Below are 23,385 nucleotides of genomic sequence, written 5' to 3' on the forward strand. Positions count from 1 at the left end.
ACAATCGACGCAGGACGCCATCTTCCCTCGATTTACCTCCAACCAAATCACACCCAATCTCCCTCGCACCATCCCACTTCGCGACAACATGCCCTCGCTTCCCACTCCTGGTCCCTCTGTCTGGCTGGGTCAGATCAGACTCGAGCACATACTCGGTCACGGATCGTTCGGACGGGTCTACTACGGCTACGATGCCTCTCAAGGTCAAGCGTACGCCGTCAAGTGCATACCAAAAAGAAGGGGCCAGTCCCCCGAAGAACTCGACATTCACCGGTCACTTCCTTCACACCCTCACATCTTGAACTGCATCGCCGCCGACGAAGATGATCATTATCTTTACCTTATCCTCGACTATCACGCCGGCGGGGACCTCCTCGAAGCCATCCGCAAAGGCATATTCTATCGTAACGATCAGCTCATCAAGAAGCTGTTCCTGCAACTGCTAGACGCGGTAGACCACATCCATCAGCAGAAGGTTTTCCACTGCGACATCAAGCCTGGCAATGTTATTTGCGCGTCCAATCATGCCAACGCCTATCTAGCTGACTTTGGTCTTGCGACGAGGAGCAGCCGGAGCCCACGGGCAAGACGTGGTACCCTACGTTACATGAGTCCTGGTACGCTTATCTTTCATCGGGAGCTATTGCTTTTAGGAACTCACAAACCCATCAGAATGCCACCAGCATCAACCCGCCTCCCAGTCCGCCGAGGATCCCATGCCGGAATGGCACTGGGCTCATCAAAGCGACATCTGGTCGCTTGGTGTTACTTTGCTCGAAATGGTCACTGGGAAATACCTCTGGACCGAAGCTATTCCCAGCGACCCCCGCTACGCCGCATACATGGCGGATCCGGATTACCTCCGCCAAGAACTCCATGTCTCCGCGCAAGCTTGCGAGCTGTTCCGCAAGATATTCACGCAAGACTACGAGACGCGCATCACACTATCTGATCTGCGCGAGGCCATCATATCGGTCAACACCTTCTTTGAGGACGTGCTAAGTGCACATGGCCTTTGTGTTCGCGATTTACCGAAGGGCACATCCCCGCGCCGTGTACCTGGGCGAGACTTCTGCAAGAGCATTGTGAAGCTGGTGCCAAAGGCGCAACGCCTTGTCAGACGCCCGCCGCCGAGGAGGTCGCGACACGAGCTCTCTATCAGTTCGGACGAAGGCTACCACCACGACATCCCGGACGAGCATGAACAACCGCCCCGCCCCAGGGAAACTCATCCACGGAGTGCTGAACCTCGATTCCCCGATTCCGCCCGCGGACCCATGGCACATGCACACTTCGTCTTACCTCCTCATCAATGCACTCGCCGATTTCCGGTTCGATGCCAGCCTCCCGCGGCATCCATTACACCACTCCCTGCGAAGGGCAGGCACGGCCCCTTGGCGATCGTCACGGCGCTTTCGACGACGCTATCTGACCTTGATCTTCCTTCTACACCGGCATCGCCTGCACAGTGGGCTTCTGGTCTAGAATGCCCTGCGCTCAGCCGTGATACCGACTCAGACACCGATAGCGAAGCTGCTATCACACCAGAAACTCGCCCAACACATTGCGATGATGAAGTCTGCGAGCTCGTACTTGACGACCCCCTGGCAGGGAACGCGGTCAGGAAGCCCTCGCCATACGCTACTCAAGACAAAGTTGTTACCACGGCAGGACCGTCCGGGATCGTCAGGACTGTCGGACGTCTTCGGGCGCTCGTACACACCTGATAGGGATCGTCATTTTATGTCTCAGTCTTACTACATCAAGGACATTAGGTCTCGGACTGCACTACTGTATCGTTAGCACGCTTCCATTTGTATTACTAGCCTGCGATATAATTACCAACAAGCCGTGCACATATCTTTACGAACATTACGACTCAGAATTGAGATGAAAACGCAGAGAAACCCCTGAATGATTGCGGCTGATGGTACGATCGATGCGCGCGGCTTGCGTGAGGCTCACGCCTTCCTCGGACGATTTTTCGCTTTTATAGCGCCTTGCACTGCTCCGCACACCATCTCTCTTTCTCCCTCCCTCCTTCCCCGACTACTATCCATCTTCTATTCCGTTACTTGGACTGTCAAAAGATGGTCGCATCCAGTATTCTCGGCTTTCCTCGCATCGGTAAGTTGCCTTATCCTATTCGAGCCGTTTTTTCTCTGGCCGCCCGGCTAAGCTGTTCTGCCATGCGATACTTGCCTCGCGCATGCGATCTTGAATCTGACTTGCTTTCTTCTCATAAGGTGCCAATCGTGAGGTGAAAAAGGCCGTTGAGGCTTACTGGGCGGGCAAGATCTCTGCGGACGATCTAACCAAAGCCGCCGCCGACGTCAGGAAGGCCAGCTGGACCAGCGTCAAGGAGAAGGGCGTCGACTTCATCCCTAGGTATATGGTCTCTTTCGACGATTGCTCGACGCATCTGACCCTCATACACTGCAGCGGCGATTTCTCTCTTTACGACCATGTCCTTGATCACTCTGCCGCATTCAACGTCATCCCCAAACGGTACACTGGCCACAACCTGTCCCCTCTAGATGTCTACTTCGCTATGGGCCGTGGTCGTCAGGCTGATGGTGTCGACGTGCCGGCCTCCGAGATGAAGAAATGGTGCGCAATATCGTTTGCTGGTCTCGTCTTATCTAACACCCAAATTAAGGTTCGACTCGAACTACCACTACGTCGTCCCGGAGCTCTCGGATGAGGTGGAGTTCAAGCTCAACTTCAACAAGGCGCTTGAGGAGTTCAAGGAAGCCCAGTCGCTCGGCATTACCACCCGCCCGGTCGTTCTTGGCCCAGTTACGTACCTCGTGCTCGGTAAGGCGAGCAAGGAGGCTCAGCCCGGCTTCCAGCCCATCTCGCTCCTTCCCAAGCTCCTGCCTTTGTACAAGCAGCTCTTGGCTGACCTCAAGTCTGCTGGTGCTGAGTGGGTCCAAATCGATGAGCCTATTCTCGTCGTGGACTCTTCGGAGAACTTGGAGAAGCAGTTCACCACTGCCTATGCCGAGCTGGCGCCCGTCGCACCCAAGATTCTCCTCACTTCATACTACGGACGGCTCGACTCGAACGTGAACTACGTGTCCAAGCTTCCCGTTGCTGGTCTTCACATCGACCTCGACCGTGCCCCTGGTCAGCTTGACGATGTTCTTACGGCCATCAAGCCCACCAGCTTGGGCCTCTCCCTTGGCCTTGTTTCCGGCAGGAACGTATGGAAGAACGACTTTGCGGCGTCCATCAAGATTGCTCAAAAGGCCATCGACGTCCTCGACAAGGACCGTGTGATCATAAACACGTCGTCGTCTCTCCTCCATACCCCTGTCACCCTCGCCTCTGAGAAGAAGCTCAGCCCGGAGCAGAAGGACTGGTTCTCCTTTGCCCTCGAGAAGGCCGAGGAAGTCGCAATCATCACTGCTGTCCTGTCTGGTTCCCAGGATGAGAAGGTAGCCGCTGCCCTCGAAGCAAACAAGGCTTCGATCGCCAAGCGCCGCCAGTTCGAGAGCACCTCCGACGACGCTGTTCGCAAGCGCGTTGCAGCGATCACCCCCGAGATGTTCAACCGTCAGAGCCCTTTCGCTGTCCGTCAGCAGATCCAGGCGGCGAAACTCAAGCTTCCGAAGTTCCCCACGACCACCATTGGCTCCTTCCCCCAGACTAAGGAGATCCGCATGGCCCGTGCTAAGCTCGGCAAGGGCGAGCTTACCGAGGCTCAGTACGAGGAGTTTATCAAGAAGGAGATCGACCACGTCATCAAGTTCCAGGAGGACATCGGTCTCGACCTCCTTGTCCACGGCGAGCCCGAGCGTAACGACATGGTCCAATACTTCGGCGAGCTTTTCAACGGCTTCGTCTTCACCCAGAACGGATGGGTTCAGAGCTACGGTTCCCGTTATGTTCGCCCTCCGATCATCGTCTCCGACGTCAGCCGCTCGGGTCCGATGACCATTAAGTGGAGCACGTACGCACAGAGTGTTACCGAGAAACCCATGAAGGGCATGCTCACTGGCCCCGTCACCATCCTCAACTGGTCGTTCCCTCGCGCCGATGTCTCTCGCGAGCTCCAGACTAGGCAGCTTGCTCTCGCCCTTCGCGACGAGGTCATTGACCTTGAGAAGGCTGGCATCAGCGCTGTTCAGGTTGACGAGCCCGCCCTTCGTGAGGGCCTTCCTCTGCGTCGCGCGGACTGGGAGGGTTACTTGAAGTGGGCAGTGGAGTCGTTCAAACTCGCCACCTCCGGTGTCACGGATGCTCTCCAGACCCACTCCCACTTCTGCTACTCCGATTTCAACGACATCTTCCCCTCAATCCAGGCTCTGGACGCCGATGTCATCTCCATCGAGGCCTCGAAGAGCGACATGAAGCTCCTCAGCGCCTTCAAGCAGTACGGGTACTCGGCTCAGATTGGCCCTGGTGTTTACGACATCCACTCTCCTCGTGTTCCCAGCGAGGAGGAGATCAAAGAGCGTCTGAAGAACATCATCGAGGCTCTCCCCGCCAACCTCCTCTTCGTCAACCCCGACTGCGGTCTCAAGACCCGTGGCTGGACCGAGACTGAGGCTGCACTGAAAAACCTCGTCGCTGCTGCCCGATGGGCACGCGAGACCTACCCTTAAATGCGTCTCTCCGCGCTTCAACAGCGCCCTGTTAACTTATCAGGGCTCTCTCATCAGAGTCGTCCTGTTCGTGACTTAGGGTTCGTTGTGGCGAGATGCGGGTTCATAACGATGGCCCTTCGGGCCGTCGCCGAGTGGACCGAGGAGGAAGGGGGCTCTTGGAAAATGCGACGTTTCAACCCGCAACAGCGCCTCATGAGGGAGGCAGGAGCTTCGCGTGTTGTACTACTAGCATTCGGATTTCAACAATCCCCGAATACACCATCGTTGTGCTGATTTCATACCCAATCGATTACAAGAAGTGTGAACGAAAGTACATTTAGTCCTCTAGTTGGTAAGCTGTTCGTGAGGAGGAACGGTTATCTCTTCCTCGATAACGATGTCAGGAATTGATATCTGCGTTGCTGTCGGGCCGTCCTCAGAGTGCTCACGACTGCGCCTTCTTGTAGGGGTATCCGACACGTAATCGCGTGAAGTAACGCTCCCATGTAATTCGGGGGGCGACTCTACCTCCTCCCTCTGCTGCGTCGCAGGTTTCTCGTCGACAACGTTTGACGATTTTTCCATGTTGAGTGCCGTTCGGAGACGTTCTTCAACTTTTTCGGTACGTCGAGTTCTCTTGGAGCCGATCCATATGAAAACCGCGGAAAGGATACCGCAAATGAATGACGCTGGGAGAAGAGTCGCTGTAGTTGCAGCCGGTCGGTCGAAACTGAAAGCCTGTGATCAACAACGTTCGATAACTGCAACGGGCCCCGTGATCACCGATTTAAGGCCCACATCACGGAAGACAACCCGACTTGAAATATGGAATTTCCGTCATTAAGAAGGCATATGATGAGGGCGATACTGGGGATACGTCAGAATCAATTCCAAGGGCATTGAATTACTGAAGGCCTACTTGATAGGGAAAGCCTGTAAAGGCTGTAAGGTCGATGACACTGTAACGATTGATGATACGCACCCGATGAGTCTCAGTACCATGCGGCCGATACCAAGTTTGCGACTTCGTGAACTGTTGCTGGTCTGAGAACGGCGCCTATCTGAGCCGGATTGCCTCCAACGAATGGTAGGAGGAGGCTCACGGTAATGTAGCGTCCGCTGCTGTTTCTCTGTTAAGACGTGGACATAGTTCACGTCGTACTTCGGATCGGGTAGGTCGTCTTCGTCATACAGGTCTGGGAGACCTGCCTTCTTTCGTAATTTTCGAGTTTTCCGTTTGTACCACCATATGATGGTTATGCCTAGTATGAAGTGTCAGCCTACGATGAATATTCCTGCGAACGGGGCACGCACGATATGTGTCGACGACACGCCAAGGGATCAACCCAACGCTGGTAAGCGTGAACAGACCGGTCTCCACCTGCTGCGAAAGTTCGAGCCAATACCCCTGCGCTATGCTGTTATGAAGGTTGATCCACTTCACGAGGAAGAGTACAATGGCCGTTCCCCAGAAAACGATGAGGAAGCCGTATATAGCGACGATGAACTTGGGACCGTTTAGCAGAAGTGTTGTACGAGACAAAATATGATCTCACGCCGATAGCTACATTGAATGCACACGCTCAGTCCAAGCTAGTGGAGGCTGAATGATGCAATGGCTCACGAGTCTTGCAAAATGCCCATACCCCACGCATTATACGCTTGAATTGCTGCTTTTTGGTCAGAACATCCTCGACATGCGTGTCCAGCTCGTCCAAAGTGTATTCTCCGTTTTCCGCTCTGGAAGGGGCAGACCGTTTAGGAAGGACGACCACGGGTTTCCGAGAGTAGAAGGAAAGGGGCGGACTGAGAAGAAGTCAGTCAAAGCAGACAGCAAGCAGAAGCTCGTAGCTTCACATTACGATCGCATTGGCGGCGTTGGCCAGGTTGGAGACCGTTGCTATCTCAGGGTCTGGACAATAAAAAAAAACATTATGAGCAGACAAACCAGTGTCTTGAGTACAGAGCGAACGTACCGATAACATCCAAATGCTCCACCACTTCGTCTTCGTGATGAGTGCTCTCGTCGGATAGCAAACTGACCGCACTGCCTACACGACTGTGCATGGGATCCTCGCGCATGGCAATCGTTTCCTGGGCACCTTGTAAAAGGTAGTTCCCCGCCTGATCGCGTTCGTGCGATGCATGGCTGCCTGCCAGGGCCTTCTGGATCAAGGGTGGCTGACGGCGGTCTTCGTGTAGTGTAGGGGGCCTGGCCGATCTAACAGAATCTCGCAGTATATGGCTCGTTACACGACTCGGTTGGCGGGGGAACGTGCTATAGGGTCTACCATCGTTGGACGCTCCGCTGGGGCCAGGAACACTGGCAGAGTCCGCCCGTCGTCGAGTAGCATTGTCGGCATGTGGAGAATCGGTCGCGGACGCGTTTCCAGGAGCGAAGAGCTCCGTCAGGGTGCGACTCCTGCGGCGATTAGGGGCGGGTGCCGGATCGTCGCGAAGGGATGCGTAGTTGTCGTGGCTCCTCTTGATCCTGACGGAGGGCATGACTGGAGCACTAGCGTGCGGGACGTAGCCGACTAGGGTATTATAGCCTCTGGGGTGTACTAGCGAGTTGCATAAGTAGCTGTGTGCCTCGGAGCAAAGGCCCCCCTGGGATTTGCGCGTCGAAGGGCCATGTTATTGGATGTGCGCAGCATGTGAAACAGCGGCGCGCGCTCACTCTACCGTGATGATATGAGGAACTGTGCAGATGCCAGACCTTACCCATAGACGTGCAGATATGACCGCGAGTTCAAGCAGACGGCAACAGGGATATCGAGGAATTGCGTGATCTATGGATACATCTATGTTCTATATGAGAGCGAGGGGAGAGATAGCAATAAGATAGAATGAAAGCAAAGCAAGAGTAACGGAACGGTATTGACATTGTACAAAGAGGATTTTCTGGGGCTTATGATGCATCGCGTTTTGCTCCGTTGTCCACGGACGTGCGTCGTTCTGCCTCATCAGAAGGGCGATGCAAACTCGCGGAGGATGCAGCCTGTAAGGAATGAGATGAACAACCTTGCGACGATGGACTTGAGAGCTTCGACATACCCCTCTACCAGAATCAAGACTTCGACGTGATTTCGAGGGACCATGGCGGAATATGTTAAGGATTCGATGGCGAATGCGGCTCATCGGCCTTTCAGGATATCCGCGCTCAGGAGAGTCGAAGCGGGGATCAAGGTCAACCGTAGCGGAGGAAGCACCGGCCAGTAGGTTGCTACTGGATTCGTCACGAGTCTCTGCACGTTTGGGCGCCGACATGACCCTACGCCGTGCAGTTAACTGCAGAGTGCGGCCGCTTGATTCTCCTTCGGTCTGTTGCTTGACCTTGCGACCCTTCCCGGTATCGTGGAGATCAAGCATATGAGTGCCTTTGTGAGCCATCCACTTCGATTTCGATATCAATTCTCGCGCAACCGGCAGCACGGGTAACAGAGGTTGATTGAACGCCATCTTGACCCAGCCTGTCCAGCCAGAAGCCGCAGGGAGGAACTGATCGACGAGTTCCTCGAGCTATTTTACGACGTTTCAGAGGATTTAGATCGAAAATCACAGTATTACACTCATACTCCATGTGTGATTCCGAATTTCTAAGGGACGCGTGCGAATATTGGCATCGCGGCAAATTTCTGAGTCACCGCGCGGGCGCGTCATTGAGGCGCTGCGTGATCTTCAGGGTCAGGGCACCTTTCAGTGTTTCACTGAATACGGCGCGTGTGTCATCCTCTGAACCGCGTCGACCCTCCAGCCGATTTCGAACGCGTTCAACAATGGCAGACTCGCGTCAGAGGGCCATCATCAAGGTGTTTAGGAAGTACAGTCACTCCCTAGGTCCAGAAGTTCTCGATTTTTTGGAGGATGTCCTTGATAAACACGAGATCGCCGACGAGGAGGTTGAATCATCTATGGACTTGGTCGCTAAGGAATACAACAAACAAGACGGTTAGCCTGAGATGTCATTTGGTGAGCTTGCGAGATCACTGAAATTATAAGCTCAGATGCCACAATGAAAGTCTCCTTGGAGGTCCTACAACGAGTTTATGAGGTGTTGCAGGGGATGCGGCAAGGACAGAGCTCCTCTCAGGACGAGGAACCGCTCGATCCGGATGGGCATCTACACTTCATTGATGCATATGATATGCCTCTGTGGCACTGGTCCAATGAGCGTAGTACGTTCGACAGGTTTGTCTCTGCTGAATGTCGTTGCTTCGCAAGCGTAACGAGAATCTACAGATCGACCTCTGCGCAGACGATATCTGGTTCAGCGGACTCTAGGGTATCAGCCATGCGAGACAGACTCAACATCATACGCCAGACCGTGATGCGCAACGAGCACTTCTCTCCATCTACTCTACCTTCACGAGACCGAGAACACCTCTTAACAGTAAGCATCATGCATTCGCTCGCGTCTTGCCGGCGTGTAATCTGCTTGTAGCTGCGATCGACGAAGCAGCTGCTCGGGCGTCCAGGCGAGCGATTTTTGCTCCTCGGTATGCTCGCGCACAACAAAGAAGGCAAACTCTGTCTCGAGGATGCGGATGGCTCGGTTGAACTGGACTTCTCTCAACTTGTTCGTGATCTCCTCGACAAACCATTGCGTGCTGGAAACTTCTCACAGAGCGCAGTGTAGGACCAACCCAGCGAAGGTTTGTTCACTGAAGGTAGCTTTGCCCTGGTTGAGGGTGACTACACGGACGATGCCACGTTAATTGTGATCGCTATTGGACACCCTCCCTGTGAGAGCCGGGAAACTGCTCGGTAAGGTCCAAGACTCTGAGACCGACGTCCACTCAACCTATAGCCCAGGTCTATATTCGGACACATTGATTTCCTAGGCAAGGGAGCAACAACGCTTCTTGAAGATGTGAGCAACTCGACGCCTCCGTTCAGCAGACGGTTGATGATGTTCTACTATCATAGGCTCAATATGCTGTGCGAATACAACGCGACCTTCCAGATCTTAACTTCTTCTTTCTTTCCGACGTCTGGCTCGACCATCCTACTACGTTGCGTGGTCTCCGGAAAATGTTCGATAATTGCGTCGAAAGCAATTTCGTTCCGAAGGTTATCGTTCTTTGTGGAAACTTCTCTAGCAAGAGCATATCCCAAGGCAGCGCACATGATATCCAGAAATATCAAGGTAATACGAACTCCGCACTTGCATGGAAGCTAGAATATCAATGACTGATTCACATAACTCAGAGAACTTCGAGTCGCTTGCGGATCTCATACTCTCATACCCTATCCTCGCCAGAACCGCGCATTTCGCCCTCATTCCAGGACCACACGACATGACCGCCAATACCCTCCTGCCACGCCGCCCGCTGCTCTCGTCCTTTGTCTCGAAACTGCGCGACAAAGTGCCGAACATACATATCGGGACCAACCCGTGTCGCATCAAGTTCTACGGGCAAGAGATTGTCATATATAGGGAGGACATTATGGCGCGGATGCTGAGAAACCTTGTCGGCGTCAAGCCTGACGTAAGAACGGATGACCTCAAACGATATGTATGTCTAATTGGCATGCAAACTCTCATGGATTTCTGACTTTCCGATGCTCAGTTAGTCCAGACCGTTCTTGACCAAAGTCATTTGACGCCACTCACTGTCAACATACAACCTACGCTGTCCGAGTTTGATCACTCCCTACGGCTATACCCTTTACCTACAGCGGTATGCATATTTGCATCTTCGTTCCATGTCAAGTACTGATCGATTCGGGCTTGACAGGTGGTCCTCGCGGACAAGTATGATAATTTTCAGATGACCTACGAAGGCTGTCATGTCTTCAATCCTGGGCGCTTTGTTGGCAAGTCCTTCTCGTTCTCGACATATGCGCCCGCCAGGCGAGAATCTGAGTCTTGGTGAGTGAGCAGCACAATCGAGAAAGGTGTCTAGCACTGAGGACGTTCCATTACAGCGTGCTAGAGCTGGATGACAATGAGTAGGACTTCAGTAATAAAAGAAGACACTGTACTGTATAACCATAATTGATATCGATACTGACTACCGGGCGCTACTTCGTCCTCTTGTGCCGGAAACGGTGAGATCTGCGAGAGACGCGTCCGGCACAGCCACCCCCTTTGAGTATACCGCGATCGCGTCTGCACCTTCGGAGATGCTCACGTTACGAGTCACCCCTTCAACCAGCTATCATCGCGTATGATTTCCGCCCTTGACTTCGACATACGGCCGGGATCTGGCCTCGGACCGTTTATTATAGGTGAGTGAATAGGACGGGTCATGTCTACCTGTTCAATTTGCCAACTCCCGTAGGCTCATCCCTGTGGGCCGTGCTCGACCAGGTTCGCGGCTTGCAGCACTTCTTTCCTCAGGTTGACATCAAATACGATACGGATTCTCCCGTAACGACGCCCATAATCGTTCATCTTCGTCCTCATCTCGACTTGCTCTTCTCGGGATATCATCAACGGCTACATACCATCTCCGTCCGACGGCTCCGCGACCCTCACCCTCCGCTCACTCTGCGGTATCAGCACGCGGGGAAGGACGTTGTTCTGTCAAGCCCGACGGAATCCTTGAAGAAAATTGGCGTTAGCAGGACTTTCGGGCCGACGTATCCCGGGGATGATCTCAAGTATCCGGGAGTGTGGTTCAGTTTCGACGATGATGGTCAGTCTACCTCGGCTGCGACCTCAACGGGTTTCGATGCTAGAGGAAAGGGTGCAAAGAGCAGTCAAGCAGAGGACAGGATGCATGAAGTGAAGAAAGTCGTAATATGTCAGAAAGAGGGGGAGGGGGAGGAGCGCGATGCCTTGGGTGAAGTCGAGGAATGCGAGGCTATGTACGGAGATCTCTCAAGGGCGATCGTAAAGGTGCACTATATAAACCTGCGGATGCGATGCGTATTTCAGCTATATTAACTACCATGTCTGAACAGATCCACGATGGTGTGATTCTGCACTTCCATCCGCCTTCGGCAAATTCCCCTGTGCACATTGTGCTTGGCCTTACGACGGCTCAAGACCTCGTGGTAGACCTGGGAACACCTCCGCGTGTACATTACAAAGAAGACGATAGGATGAAGATTCATTCACAGGACGCAGTGGAAGAGGACCCGGAACAGGATTGTGAGACCGTTATAACTGTGACCTGTACTCTACAACCGGATCTAATGACCTCCAGATTTCTACAATTACTTCCAGTATGGTATGGACATCCTCATCTCGGGGGATACCCACAATGTGAAGAAGATCGTACTCCACACGAACGTGGTCAGTACCAGCAGCAGTGCAGGGTATGGCTGTTGTACTCAGAGAGGATTGACTGTAGCCCGGCACCCCCCTCTTTCAGAGGTATAAGCGTTGTCCCTGGGAGATAGAGAGCCCACCAGAAGACGACGAGGACGGTAACGCGCCTTGGCGGTTGATGTGGACCAGCCTGACTCATATCTTGTATCAGATGCACCGCCGCGCAAACCATTCTATGAGCGAGTGAGTACCATCTTCGCATCGCGTTCCCAATACTGCTGACGTGATGCAGTTCGAGACCATAAGCCACTTTCTCAGCCCGCGGGAGCAACCGCCTTCGATGCTGCTTGATCGCACGGATGAAGAGGAAGGCGTCATGCTGCCGAGCTCGCAAACGCGTATGTTCAATATGGGATTGTAAACAACGTATCAACTAAACATCGCTTGCTCAGATTTATTCGGTTATAATGGTGTTGTGCTTGAAGTGACGGATTCTGGCAGAGTCGTCGCTGTTATGCTATTTTGACACACAGATCTACTCTGCACCCATCGAGGCCACGCTAGTGCATACACATCTAGAATACACATCCCTTGTAGTTTATAGTCTGGTGTAAACCGTTGACAGATCAACCCGGTTGGCCAGTTTATGGCACATCTGACACGTCTAGCAGTACACGTACCGGTCGTTCTAGTCCGTCCTGACTACATCCGGCCAAAGAGTTCGCAGCTCCTCTAGCTCCGCAATGACTCTAACCCCTCGAACTTCTTCATCAGTGACTCCGTCAAGTCTCTCGCCATCAATCTTTTTGATGACCCCCCCTTCCATCATTTCTAGTCCTCTCTCGACGAAATGAACACATCGGCCAAAGCCGAGCTTCGATGCGGCCTCTACGTTGGCACGATTGTCGTCTATGAAGAAGCATTTCGCAGGATCTACTCCCCCTACTGTCGCAAGGGCCTATAGTTCCTGTCAGCATGGAACATGCGCCAATCTCAGGGAATGGTACCTCATGGTAGAATTCGACTTCAGGTTTACAAGAGAAATTTGGTCGTGCATAGTCACAAGAGTATACTCCTTCGAACAGATCGTCTACTCCCAGGATGCGCAGGACGCGGTATGCATGCTACACACATTACAATCAGACGGCAGCCCAAAGCGCTACGAAGTGAATCATACCGTTTTGTATGCGTTCGTCAAGGCCCATACACGCGCTTTGCTTCGATCAATGTCCTCTAGTAACTTGCGCAATTTCGGGTCCGGCTTGATCATTTCTTCTAGAGGCAGTGCTCCGTCGCACTTCTCATTGAAGTCGAGAGGGTCTGCAGTCAAGTGTGATCCATGAGTATCAATAGTAATATGCTGGAATATCGTATGCTTCACCAACATCGTGATGACGTACAAGCCCGCGAACCGCAAGCCCGTACTTGGTATAGTATTGTAGGTGTAAAGCTGACGCTTCTTCCTCGGGGAAGCCGAGTGAGACGTAGTAGGCTGGACACATATGAGAAGGATTTTGGTAATCCCCTTGGGCAAGCGTACCGTGTATCCTCTCGCCCATTGCTTGAGAAATCTTAGAACTAGCAGAGTAAAGTGTGTTATCGATGTCGAAGAAGATCACGTAGCGATCGTCGGAGGCCATGGCTTCACACAAGATAGGAGTGATGCTGGCGCTGTGGTCGAAGGTGAATAGCCGCAGATTTGGAGTCACTGGGGACGAACGTTTTCATAAGCGAGGTCCCGGAGTGATTCCAGCCGGTGCAGTTCAATGATCTTCAATGATTGATCTTCATTCACGTGACTTGCACCACACCTTCGCAAGCTCGCTGTACGCCCGTCCGCACCTCAAGGACAAGATCGACTGAACACTGTGAGCTCATATCTCTATTTTTCGGTCTCCGAGCTGCTGCAGAATGCTGCTTTCACGATGGGTCAACGAAATCTGTGTAGAAGAGTGAGGATTGGGATGGATGCGGTCGACGAGGCTTAGATGAAGCGGCAGCGCGGGACGGACGGCCTTACACCTATTCGTTACTGAACACCTCGTTCCAGATGGCCCGCAGCAAGGAAATCGCCCCGGGCGTAGGTCGCCTCTCCCGCTCCCAGGTCTTCGCCAAGCGAGGCCTCTTCAAGGGCGTCAAAAAGTCCGAAACCAAGCCTGCAGCGGAGACCCCCGCGTACAAGGAGGTTCCGGTGAAGGGCGAGAAGAACGGCGGTACACGGCTTGTCCCCACATCGAAGGCGTCCCGTTTCTACCCCTCAGACGACGTCCGACAGCCCAAGAAGAGCCGCAAGGTTGCGAAGCCGACGAAGCTGCGGTCATCCATCACTCCTGGCACTGTCCTCATCCTCCTCGCGGGTCGTTTCAGGGGGAAGCGTGTGGTCTTCTTGAAGCAGCTCGACAGCGGCCTGCTCCTGGTTACCGGTCCATACAAGGTTAACGGCGTCCCTCTCCGTAGGGTCGCTCAAGCCTACGTTATTGCCACTTCTACGAAGGTGGATCTCGGCGACTACAAGGTGCGCATTATCACCTGCCAACTATGTCCACTTTTCTGATGATTTGTACCATGCTCAGGTTGACGAGAAGATCAACGACGCTTACTTTGCCAAGCCATCGTCCAAGGCAAAGACATCCGCGGAGGAGGAATTCTTCTCTGAGGGCAAGCCCAAGGAGAAGGAGGCGTTCCCCGAGTCGAAGGCGGCGGACCAGAAGGAGGTTGACAAGGCCGTCATCGCCGCCGTTGCCAAGACGGAGAACCTCGCCAAATACCTCAAATCGACGTTCGGACTTTCCAAGGGACAGTTCCCCCACGAACTGGTCTTCTAGTCGGTCGTTAGTGAGGGACGGGGTAGTCGGCCATCTTCACGATATGCTGTTCCATGATCGATCTATGCATCACAAAATGCACGTTTATATGGCAATTTTTGTACTATTTTCTCCTGAGGATCTGCCTGCGTCAAGATGGACAAGACACTTAACTCGACTCGATGATGACCACCTGGTGGTCGTGGAAGTTCACGTGCACACACCAAACGCAGTATACTTGAACAGGATCCCTTCCGCACTTCTGATGCTCACTCTACGAGCTCGTGCTGCCGGCTTCCGCTCTAGGCTACCTCCACGGCGATATGGTCTACCAACGTCCCAACGCAAGAGAAACTTTGTGACCGTTCAACAGCTCACTGAAGGGTTCCTGGACTTGGCCATCGCGTTACCATTGCCGCCCGAATGGCCACCTTACTCTAGCACAATCATTGCAGTGACCCTCGTTAGCCGCTTGCTGTTCACATTGCCAGTGTCAATATGGGTGAGACCCGTCAGATATCCCTAAGTGTTACGATGCCTGAACATTTAGCCAGGCGAAAAAACGGGATTGGCGCTTGGAGGAGGAAGTGATGCCGGAGCTGAAGAAGGCGCAGGCAGTGGCGTCAAAGGTAGTATATTCCCAAATGTCTGCGGCCAAGGAGGCGGGGACGAAGGAGCAGCTGAAGAAGACGCATGCTGAACGCGTACGGAAACTGGTATGATATCGCCGTTCGGTGTCTACTCTGTCACGTTGACCCTCCATGTAGGTGAAGCGAACGCGGGACGAGTTACTCCGAAAACACCGCTGCACGACCCTACCTACCGTGCTTATTCCCGCCATCACGCAGATACCGATATTCGTGGGACTGTCGGTCGTGTTCAATAGGGCATGCCAAAGGCCCACCCCGCTGGACTCCGAATCCTTTGGGACGTTGACGTCCTTGGTCCATACGGATCCCACCATGACATTTCCCATCATTCTGGGCCTGCTCACCCTCGCCAACGTGGAGTCAGCAAAGTGGAACCTCAGTCCGGAACGTCGAGAGCGCGAAGCCAAAGTCGAGAAGTGGGTTGCGGAGAAACGGGAGAAGGGCGAGATGGTTGTACGGCCTGCTAACGCGATCCGGACGGGACTCAGGCTGGTGTCCGTGGCGAGGATAATTGTGGGAGCGCTCGTCCCTGGTGTGAGTCGTTTATGCTTGTGCTCGCGGGACAGGGAAATTCCGGGCTGACGTCGTACTCAGGGCGTTCTCGTCTGTTGGGTTACTTCCGCCGCCTTTGGTCTCGTCCAAACCTGGGGCTTCGACTGGTGGGAGCGGAGAAGACGCTTGCGACTTCTCCCAACAAGCACGACTTCATCTCCGCCTCCTTCTTCCACCGCCAACGACCCGCAAAGGAAACGGTCGTAAACCAAGTTGTGAGTGCGCGCTCAACGGCGAATCCGCGTATGACTTGAAATGTGGTTGGAGGGAACCTCTTCTTGGCTCGTTCTTCGGACAGCCTGATGGTGCCCCATGACTTCTCCTTGATCTAATCTGACGGTCTTTCATAATCCGCGCGATTGGCTTGATCTGACGACAATTTATAGGTTTCCTCAGATCCGATTTGTGGGCAATACAGATTAATATAGCTTCTAATATCCAAGCGGATGCCATTCGAGTGTTCTCGAACGCGAGGTCGCAACTTCTTTCTATTGGTGTGCGCCGCTCTTTTCCGACGACGGTGCACGCTCCTCTAGTTGGGAATGCCCGTCTCTCCTCGACGTGAAGCGGCCGACCCCAGCCCACCACGCTATCCGCGGGATCATTAATGTGAAGCCGATGATCAAGGTCGTCCACAGCATGGGACTCCAACGTTCCGGATGCCATTTCTCATCCCCTAACGCCCATATTGTCACCACCGTATGGAAGATATCGCCCATCATCAGCGGGCCCAGAAGGGCCGCGACGATGCGCTCCTGCACGATGGGCTGCGTTGCGAGGTATTTTCGTGCCGCGGTGAGGAGGAAGTAGTTCACGGTCCCCATCAGCGCGCAAACGTGTGCGAGCTGCGCGACGGTTACGAGCGTGGCGCGAGGTAAGGGATTCGACGGTGGGGTGTTATGTGGCCATGGAGCTTGCATGTCGTGTGTCTGTCGGCACGACCGGGCAATGAGTCGCTGTGAAACTGAGACAACTGGCGACGCCGTTGCTGCTCACCTTCTTTGGATCGAGGAATGCACCGAGCATACCCATGATGCACATAGCCGGTTCGTAGAACGCGAATATAGCATAATATACGTCTGGTATCGCGGAGACGGTGGGTGTCATGATTGCTGGTGAAACTCGAGGACCACTTCACGGAGTCTCTTATACCGTTGAGCACAAATGATCGGGGGAACACTGGGAGAAGGTGTCGGAGAGAAGTCTACAAGCCTCGTATTCTTGCAGGACCAAGAAGCCTCGAGGGAGAGTAGGCTCAGGTGATGTTGTGCCTTGTTGTACGCGTCAAGGCTCTTATAGTGCTGGGAGATATGCTGATCCGAAACTATTTACGGTGCAGAGGCCGAAGTGGAACGCTGTGTAACGCCGCGTAAAGTCGATTTGACTAGTGCCATCAGTAGCATAGCCACTGACAGGTCGATATGAACGTGGTGTTGGGTGCTGAATCTCCCGATAGCGAGTATAGGTCCACGATGCAGCTTTATGAACGGAGACAAAGAGGGAAATCTACCGCCGGTCGACGCAGGACTCTTGCAGCGAGATCCTGGACATCTGAACCAGGATAGCCTAAGCTTATCCCCGTGAGGTGGACCAAGATTGACCGGAACTGCCGCATCACACGCGTTGTTGCCGATAACGCAGTGGCACCTGAGTGGGGCACTTCCACTGCGCTTTTTGGTAGGAGGACAAGCCGCCGAGGCCGGTATGGTGTAGATTTCTTCCCGATAGAGGAGCTGCGGACGGAAGTAAATGCAGACGCCAAGTACGGTGCATGTGGACGAGATCCCACGCACACAGAACGTTGAGAGGGTTCTGTCTTGCAGGTGCATCTTGAACCGCATTGGGGCAGAATTGGGCCATAACACAATGCAGAGGCATGAAGCCCGCGATTCCTGGACTTTGCCTAGGTGGGTTGGGGTTTGATTGCAGCCTGTCGGGCCGGTCCAGAGAGTCGTGGCGAGGATCATATGGCACATTCAAGGAAGTCCGCGCCGCGGTCTGTTGTCGTGGTTCTGAGCTGGAGTGAGGAACGAACGTAGGCGCAAGAACGTAGTCTATGCGCGCGCGGGCGTTGCGGTGGCGGTGCATTCTCTTCCTCGCCATCCGCACCGTCCGCTACCGAGTCTAGCATACGGCGAGCTCGCACAGGGCCGCCGTAACTCGTATTTTGCACAACAGAAACTAGTACCAACACTCTTTAATAATTAGTCTCAAATTGAACCCCCCGGTGAAAGCATCATGCCACGTATCGACGTTAACCCACATGAACAGGTCGCTCCGAACTTTGCAGGGGCTGCCTTCGCCGCCTGCAGGCAATCCATGAGCAATCAAGATGGCTTGACGGACGAGCAAGCGGCGCAAGCCCTTCTAGACGCGTGGACCAACGACATCAATCAAGAAAAGGCCGCGTGGGACCGGCAGGTCGAAGAGGACCGGGAAGCCGCACGCCTTGCGGAGAAGGAGAGGCTCGAGCGCGAGGCAGCGGAAAAAGCCGAAGAGGAGAAGGAGGCCGCGAAGAGTCGGCCCAAGGTCCCGATACACATTAAGGACCGAATGGTCGGTCACGAGTCCGCCCCGTCAACCGACGACAAGGCCCTCAAGAAGCTCCGGGCGTATAAGTACATCGAGATGTGGTTCTTCGGAGCCGAGGGGCGGCGCAGAGCCACGGAGGACGCGCTATCGAGCGGAGACGACGCCTTATACCTGGCCCGGGACGGCGAAGGGGTAGCGCTGCGGCAGACCGCGCCCAGCCGGATAGCGAAGTATTGCATTCCGGACCGAGAGCTCACGTGGAGAGAGTTCTCCATCGCGAAGACCGGGCTCCTAGAGGACATGGCCAGAGTCGGATGGCCGAAGAACATCGTGCAAGACTTCGTCGACTTCTTCTTTGCGATCGACAACCATCCGAGTCGCTTCGAGGGTCCGCACGGGGACCCATGCCTTCTCCTCTATCAGGAGGAGGTTCGGAAACTCTGGCACCTCCAGTACGAACGCAACCCCGCAGAGATTTTCAACCCCGCGATCTTCAACAACGAGCGGCTGCAGCGTTTGACGCGGAAGTACCTGAACATACAAGCCAGCGAGGCCAACTATGCGTGCGTCCCAATCTCTCGTTTTTTCTCGCGATTACCCTCGCTGATGTTTCTTCGTTCTTCCTTTATCTGTCCGTCGACGACGTCACTACGTCTTATCGCGACTCCCATCGGGACGCGATCACTATCGCACCACGCGACCTCACGTTCCCTCAACGTGTACACGCGATCACTATCGCACCCGCACGCGATCACTATCGCATCCGCGCGCGCCCTCCCCCGCACGCCCACCGGCCGGGGTACGCCTTCATCGCACCCGCACCCGATTGTGCACCGAAACGCCTCCCCCCCCCTGCCGCGCACACTCGGCGTCGCACAGCATGCGAAGAGCTGCACCAGCAGCCCCAGGGGGACCAGAGCGGAATGAGAGAAGGCGCTCCGCAAGGCCGACGGCCCCATACGCGCGCAGCGAGGGAGATCGCAACGGGCGCGAAAGGGATCACCACGGCAAACCGCAGTCTTTTCGCCAGGGCACCAGCGCCAGCGCCCACGCGCCGTGTGCCCTCTGCCTCGGGCGGCACCCCCACGAGGTCCGATCATGCAGGTCCCGGACTCTCTGGGACGGAAAGACGAAGGCATACGCCGCGAGGGACGCCAAAGGACAGCTGGTCGACCCGAGCGGCAGAGTCCTCTGCATCGATTTCCAGGTACGCGGATGCAAGCGCGACTCGCACGCCGACGCCTATCGTCACTCCTGCTCGGGATGCGGCAAAAGCAGCCACGGCGCTCGCGACTGCCATCTCGCAGAGGGCCAGTAAGGCACTCACGCCGCTGCGAGCCGGAGCCTGGCACCACTTGCTCGCACGTAGCAGCCTCCTGTACAAGTATCCCATTCTCTCTAGCTCCATTCAACACGGCTTCGATGCGGGCATTCGCCCGCCTACCTTTACATTCATTCCATCTAATAACATATCCATTGCCGAGCACCGCGAAGAGTTTGATGATATCATTCAGAAGGAATTCCGGAAAGGGCGCTACCTCGGCCCCTACTCGAGGAGCGAAGTCGAAGAGGCACTGGGGCCGTTCCAATCATCGCCGCTATCTATCATCCCGAAGCCGCACAACCCGGCCAGGTTTCGACTCATCCAGAACCTTTCTTACCCATACCACCCGCGAGAGCGCGTCTCCTCGATCAACTCCGCCATCGACGCCACAATGTTTCCTTGCACATGGGGAACGTTCGCCGCCGTGGCGCTGTCGCTGGCACGGCTCCCGCCCGGCTCGCAGATTGCGAGTCGCGACGTGGCTGAAGCCTATCGCACCATACCGATCACGCCCGATCAGTGGCCGGGCCTGGTGGTGCGAATCGGCGAGGGAGACGCATTCGCAGTGGATACTTGTGACTGCTTCGGCCTGCGATCAGGCTGCGGGATATTCGGCGCAGCCGCAGACGCCTTCGCAGACCTGGCAAGGGAGGGCGGCATGGGCCCGGTATCGAAATGGGTCGACGACTTCATTTTCGCGCGGGTCCGACGCAGCTGCCTGGAGGAATACAACCGCAGGCGCCAGGGCTGGAAGCGCAGCATTGCGCAGCACGGGGGCGCGCGTCAAGATCGGAGCCGCCTATGGTACGGCGGGGCAGAGCTTCCGGACGGTCGCATCGAGGAGTTCGATGATGACATGGCCTTTCCGCTGCGCGACCTCTCGCAGACATCCGAACGTTCGCAGGCGGATGCAGAATTCTGCTATGCCATGTGTGATGTCGATCGCCTTTCCGAGGAGCTTGGTTGGCCGTGGGGCGCGGACAAGGATCATCAGTTCGCGGAGGTCGCGCCGTTCACGGGTTTCGATTGGGACGTCCAGTCTCGTACGGTCGCCCTGGGCAAAGGGAAACAGGTCAAGTACATTCGCGCCATTCGGGACTGGAACGCGCAGCGAACGCACACGCTGGACGAAGCGCAGAAGCTCTTCGGTAAGCTACTGCACGCGTCCCTGGTGGTCCCCGAGGGAAGAGCTTACCTCACCGAGCTGGAGACCATGCTCGGTGTCTTCGGTGATCGTCCTTTCCAGCCACATACCCCACCCAAGGGCACAATGGCCGCTCTCCAGTGGTGGCTGGGCACCTTACAGCGAGCCGTACTCAGGCGGCCCATCCCCGGGCCCGTCGAACTGTTCGACTCCGGAGGATATTCAGATGCGAGCTCCGGAGTGGGCATCGGAGTGGTGGTCAGGGGCCGCTGGAGGGCCTGGAGGCTCCTCCCAGGCTGGGACGAAGGCGGCAGAGAGATCGGATGGGCCGAAGCCGTCGGCTTCGAGCTACTCGTTCGGATCATCAACCTCCTCGACGACGCAGGCGCCAGGCACATCAAAGTCTACGGAGACAACCGAGGCGTCGTCGAAGGCTGGTGGAACGGGCGAAGCCGTAATCGCCACGTCAACGGAGTGTTCAAGCGCATACACGCTGAGGCCGTCATCACAGGGCATACTTTTCATACAAGATATGTCACCAGCGCCCGCAACCCCGCCGACGCGCCCTCGCGAGGAATCTACCCCCCACGAAGCCTGCTGCTCCCTCCCTTACCCCTACCCGAGGCTCTCACAGGACTTCTCATCGACAGCTCGGAGCCACTCACGCAACGCGAGCGCGAGGCCAGGAGCGAGGGTCGAGCGTACAAACCCCGGCCAAAGGAGCAGAACAGCGGCGAGGCCGTACGGAACTCGATTGCGCAGGCCGACCTCGAACAGCGCAACGAGCAATTCGCGCGAGCAAACTTCGGCGAATGGTGACCGCGAAGCAGGGGCGGCGCGCCCGCAAGTCAGCCTTCGTCCCGCGTGCCCAGCCAGCCAGCGTTTGTTACTATGGACACCCGCAGGAGGCCGCACGACTTTCGGAGCCGACGGGCAGCCCTCCGGATTGGACCAGCGCGACCTCGATCGGGTGCGCGAAGTGATGGCCCAGGCGCTAGCCCCGTCAACCGCAGAGACCTACGGCGCGGGGCTAGTCGCATTTCATGCGTTCTGCGACGAGCGCCGAATAGCAGAGGAGCAGCGGACGCCCGCATCGGCGACACTAATGCTCGCTTTTAGCGCCGCGCTGGCCGGCCTGTACGCGGGGTCGACGGTTGCGAACTACTTCTACGGCGTCCGAGCATGGCATCTCATCCACGGCGTCGTCTGGGACATGGACGACGCAGCCATGCAGTCCATGCTGAAGGCGACAGTCAAGCTAACTCCCGCGGCCTCGAAGCGCAAGAAGCGAGAGCCGTACACCGAGGATCTTATTCGCGCAATAAGGCAGCAGCTTGCCGTGGACCAGGGCCTCGACGCCGCAGTATACGCCTGCCTAACAATGGCGTTCTACGCCTGCGCGCGTGTAGGCGAGCTCACCGTGCGTAACCGCAGCAGCTTCGAACCCGGCACACATGCCAAGCGCGCTGACCTCGGGCTCGCCGAGGATCGGAATGGACTGCAGCAACAGACCCTACAGCTGCCGCGGACCAAGTGCGCCGTCGGCGGGGAGCAAATCCATTGGGGACAGCAGGACGGGATCACAGACCCCGTCGCCGCCCTCGCAAATCACCTCCGCGTCAACAGCCTGGGCGACAACGAGCACATCTTCGCATACAGGGCGCGGAACGGGCAAGTATGGCCGCTCACGCGCAAGGCCTTTCTGGACCGCATCCGGGCCGCCACCAGAGCAGCCGGCAGAGCTCCGCTCCAGGGGCACGGCATCCGAATCGGTGGGACTCTCGAATACCTGTTGAGAGGCGTCCCATTCGAGGTCGTCAAGACCAAGGGGCGCTGGGGAAGCGAAGCCTTCCTAGGGTATCTCAGGAAGCACGCGGAGATCCTCGCCCCCTACATGCAGGCACGGCCGCAGCTGCAAGCTGAGTTTATCCGATACGCCATGCCTCCGGTTCGTTGACGGTAAGCACCGCTCCTATCCGGCGGGGTTCGCCTGCGCGACGCGTCGCAGTGCTCCTACCACTGTGGGTATCGCGGCTCACACACCCCGCACAGATCCCCGGACCGGAACGCCCCCTTCGGGGGCATTCGCCCGTTTCTCACCAACTTACAAGTAGTCTAATCAGTTTAGTACCACGCGGCTCAGACTTAATTGTATATACCAATTTAAGTGCTCCGTTCTCTGACCCTGGGAACACGCAACAAAGAGACGGCATAGATCGTGGTTCTGAGCTGGAGTGAGGAACGAACGTAGGCGCAAGAACGTAGTCTATGCGCGCGCGGGCGTTGCGGTGGCGGTGCATTCTCTTCCTCGCCATCCGCACCGTCCGCTACCGAGTCTAGCATACGGCGAGCTCGCACAGGGCCGCCGTAACTCGTATTTTGCCACCCGCCCACCCAGCTCCGACGCGATGCACTGGGGACAACAGCTCAGCCAGCGCAGGCGCCATTCGCAAAAGCAACTCACAAGGTCACGTGTGACGATAGCACGGACATGCGTGGCAGAACAAGGAGCAGCTGGAACAGGAAACCGGAAGCCGCAGGTAGCGGCATATCAGGCGCCAATAG

The 23,385-nt window shown here is 55.7% G+C and overlaps 11 protein-coding genes across 11 annotated transcripts; 8 read left to right on the top strand and 3 right to left on the bottom strand.

Annotated features, from left to right (window-relative positions):
- The first annotated feature begins 58 nt into the window (after positions 1 to 58).
- PUNSTDRAFT_99943 (kinase-like protein) lies at positions 59 to 1,827 on the top strand. Its single transcript, XM_007381879.1, has 2 exons — positions 59 to 617; positions 673 to 1,827. Exons 1-2 carry the CDS (start codon positions 89 to 91, stop codon positions 1,725 to 1,727), a joined length of 1,584 nt encoding a protein of 527 aa, XP_007381941.1. The 5' UTR covers positions 59 to 88; the 3' UTR covers positions 1,728 to 1,827.
- A 187-nt stretch (positions 1,828 to 2,014) lies between these two features.
- On the top strand, positions 2,015 to 4,920 carry PUNSTDRAFT_142457 (cobalamin-independent methionine synthase). The gene is made up of 4 exons (XM_007381880.1): positions 2,015 to 2,127; positions 2,247 to 2,388; positions 2,443 to 2,610; positions 2,660 to 4,920. Exons 1-4 carry the CDS (start codon positions 2,091 to 2,093, stop codon positions 4,608 to 4,610), a joined length of 2,298 nt encoding a protein of 765 aa, XP_007381942.1. The 5' UTR covers positions 2,015 to 2,090; the 3' UTR covers positions 4,611 to 4,920.
- Positions 4,921 to 4,937: 17 nt separating this feature from the next.
- PUNSTDRAFT_99948 (uncharacterized protein) lies at positions 4,938 to 7,187 on the bottom strand (the record flags this gene model as incomplete). The annotated part of the gene is made up of 10 exons (XM_007381881.1): positions 6,569 to 7,187; positions 6,450 to 6,504; positions 6,217 to 6,398; positions 6,149 to 6,156; positions 5,907 to 6,099; positions 5,696 to 5,854; positions 5,575 to 5,636; positions 5,512 to 5,525; positions 5,376 to 5,459; positions 4,938 to 5,322 (listed from the first exon to the last, which is right to left on the bottom strand). The coding sequence occupies exons 1-10, from the start codon at positions 7,095 to 7,097 to the stop codon at positions 4,938 to 4,940; spliced, it is 1,671 nt and encodes a 556-aa protein (XP_007381943.1). The 5' UTR covers positions 7,098 to 7,187.
- Positions 7,188 to 7,435: 248 nt separating this feature from the next.
- Positions 7,436 to 8,066, bottom strand: PUNSTDRAFT_51070 (uncharacterized protein). Its single transcript, XM_007381882.1, has 2 exons — positions 7,650 to 8,066; positions 7,436 to 7,593 (listed from the first exon to the last, which is right to left on the bottom strand). Exons 1-2 carry the CDS (start codon positions 8,052 to 8,054, stop codon positions 7,504 to 7,506), a joined length of 495 nt encoding a protein of 164 aa, XP_007381944.1. The 5' UTR covers positions 8,055 to 8,066; the 3' UTR covers positions 7,436 to 7,503.
- Positions 8,067 to 8,371: 305 nt separating this feature from the next.
- On the top strand, positions 8,372 to 10,471 carry PUNSTDRAFT_112289 (DNA polymerase epsilon subunit B; the record flags this gene model as incomplete). The annotated part of the gene is made up of 10 exons (XM_007381883.1): positions 8,372 to 8,543; positions 8,600 to 8,783; positions 8,835 to 8,985; positions 9,037 to 9,171; positions 9,232 to 9,359; positions 9,408 to 9,465; positions 9,522 to 9,741; positions 9,804 to 10,111; positions 10,175 to 10,276; positions 10,334 to 10,471. The coding sequence occupies 10 exons, from the start codon at positions 8,372 to 8,374 to the stop codon at positions 10,469 to 10,471; spliced, it is 1,596 nt and encodes a 531-aa protein (XP_007381945.1).
- Positions 10,472 to 10,740: 269 nt separating this feature from the next.
- Positions 10,741 to 13,523, top strand: PUNSTDRAFT_84490 (UPF0183-domain-containing protein). The gene is made up of 12 exons (XM_007381884.1): positions 10,741 to 10,826; positions 10,880 to 11,439; positions 11,505 to 11,694; positions 11,750 to 11,838; positions 11,897 to 11,972; positions 12,026 to 12,057; positions 12,107 to 12,212; positions 12,267 to 12,772; positions 12,822 to 12,938; positions 12,992 to 13,134; positions 13,196 to 13,306; positions 13,355 to 13,523. Exons 1-8 carry the CDS (start codon positions 10,766 to 10,768, stop codon positions 12,338 to 12,340), a joined length of 1,188 nt encoding a protein of 395 aa, XP_007381946.1. The 5' UTR covers positions 10,741 to 10,765; the 3' UTR covers positions 12,341 to 12,772; positions 12,822 to 12,938; positions 12,992 to 13,134; positions 13,196 to 13,306; positions 13,355 to 13,523.
- Positions 13,524 to 13,861: 338 nt separating this feature from the next.
- Positions 13,862 to 14,795, top strand: PUNSTDRAFT_51072 (uncharacterized protein; the record flags this gene model as incomplete). Its single annotated transcript, XM_007381885.1, has 2 exons — positions 13,862 to 14,329; positions 14,388 to 14,795. 2 exons carry the CDS (start codon positions 13,865 to 13,867, stop codon positions 14,637 to 14,639), a joined length of 717 nt encoding a protein of 238 aa, XP_007381947.1. The 3' UTR covers positions 14,640 to 14,795.
- An 88-nt stretch (positions 14,796 to 14,883) lies between these two features.
- PUNSTDRAFT_132531 (uncharacterized protein) lies at positions 14,884 to 16,027 on the top strand (the record flags this gene model as incomplete). Its single annotated transcript, XM_007381886.1, has 4 exons — positions 14,884 to 15,120; positions 15,173 to 15,334; positions 15,386 to 15,802; positions 15,863 to 16,027. 4 exons carry the CDS (start codon positions 14,884 to 14,886, stop codon positions 16,025 to 16,027), a joined length of 981 nt encoding a protein of 326 aa, XP_007381948.1.
- A 60-nt stretch (positions 16,028 to 16,087) lies between these two features.
- PUNSTDRAFT_99959 (uncharacterized protein) lies at positions 16,088 to 16,927 on the bottom strand (the record flags this gene model as incomplete). The annotated part of the gene is made up of 2 exons (XM_007381887.1): positions 16,088 to 16,749; positions 16,817 to 16,927. The coding sequence occupies 2 exons, from the start codon at positions 16,925 to 16,927 to the stop codon at positions 16,309 to 16,311; spliced, it is 552 nt and encodes a 183-aa protein (XP_007381949.1). The 3' UTR covers positions 16,088 to 16,308.
- Positions 16,928 to 18,058: 1,131 nt separating this feature from the next.
- PUNSTDRAFT_35201 (uncharacterized protein) lies at positions 18,059 to 18,799 on the top strand (the record flags this gene model as incomplete). The annotated part of the gene is made up of 1 exon (XM_007381888.1): positions 18,059 to 18,799. A coding segment is annotated over one exon (741 nt), but the record flags the coding sequence as incomplete, so codon positions are not given.
- Positions 18,800 to 21,670: 2,871 nt separating this feature from the next.
- Positions 21,671 to 22,750, top strand: PUNSTDRAFT_28409 (uncharacterized protein; the record flags this gene model as incomplete). Its single annotated transcript, XM_007381889.1, has 1 exon — positions 21,671 to 22,750. A coding segment is annotated over one exon (1,080 nt), but the record flags the coding sequence as incomplete, so codon positions are not given.
- Positions 22,751 to 23,385: the final 635 nt, after the last annotated feature.

The sequence above is a fragment of the Punctularia strigosozonata genome (genome assembly GCF_000264995.1).
Source record: "Punctularia strigosozonata HHB-11173 SS5 unplaced genomic scaffold PUNSTscaffold_4, whole genome shotgun sequence".
NCBI classification, from domain to species: domain Eukaryota; kingdom Fungi; phylum Basidiomycota; class Agaricomycetes; order Corticiales; family Punctulariaceae; genus Punctularia; species Punctularia strigosozonata.

Coding starts and splice junctions, on each gene's coding strand:
- PUNSTDRAFT_99943 (XM_007381879.1), top strand. CDS start 89: ATGCCCTCGCTTCCCACTCCTGGTCCCTCTGTCTGGCTGGGTCAGATC. Junction 618..672: donor CCTACGTTACATGAGTCCTG/GTACGCTTATCT, acceptor CAAACCCATCAG/AATGCCACCAGCATCAACCC.
- PUNSTDRAFT_142457 (XM_007381880.1), top strand. CDS start 2,091: ATGGTCGCATCCAGTATTCTCGGCTTTCCTCGCATCG. Junction 2,389..2,442: donor GGCGTCGACTTCATCCCTAG/GTATATGGTCTC, acceptor CATACACTGCAG/CGGCGATTTCTCTCTTTACG. Junction 2,611..2,659: donor GCCTCCGAGATGAAGAAATG/GTGCGCAATATC, acceptor ACCCAAATTAAG/GTTCGACTCGAACTACCACT.
- PUNSTDRAFT_51070 (XM_007381882.1), bottom strand. CDS start 8,054: ATGGCGTTCAATCAACCTCTGTTACCCGTGCTGCCGGTTGCGCGAGAA. Junction 7,594..7,649: donor GTCTTGATTCTGGTAGAGGG/GTATGTCGAAGC, acceptor CATTCCTTACAG/GCTGCATCCTCCGCGAGTTT.
- PUNSTDRAFT_84490 (XM_007381884.1), top strand. CDS start 10,766: ATGATTTCCGCCCTTGACTTCGACATACGGCCGGGATCTGGCCTCGGA. Junction 11,695..11,749: donor AGAGGACCCGGAACAGGATT/GTGAGACCGTTA, acceptor AATGACCTCCAG/ATTTCTACAATTACTTCCAG. Junction 12,058..12,106: donor GCAAACCATTCTATGAGCGA/GTGAGTACCATC, acceptor GACGTGATGCAG/TTCGAGACCATAAGCCACTT.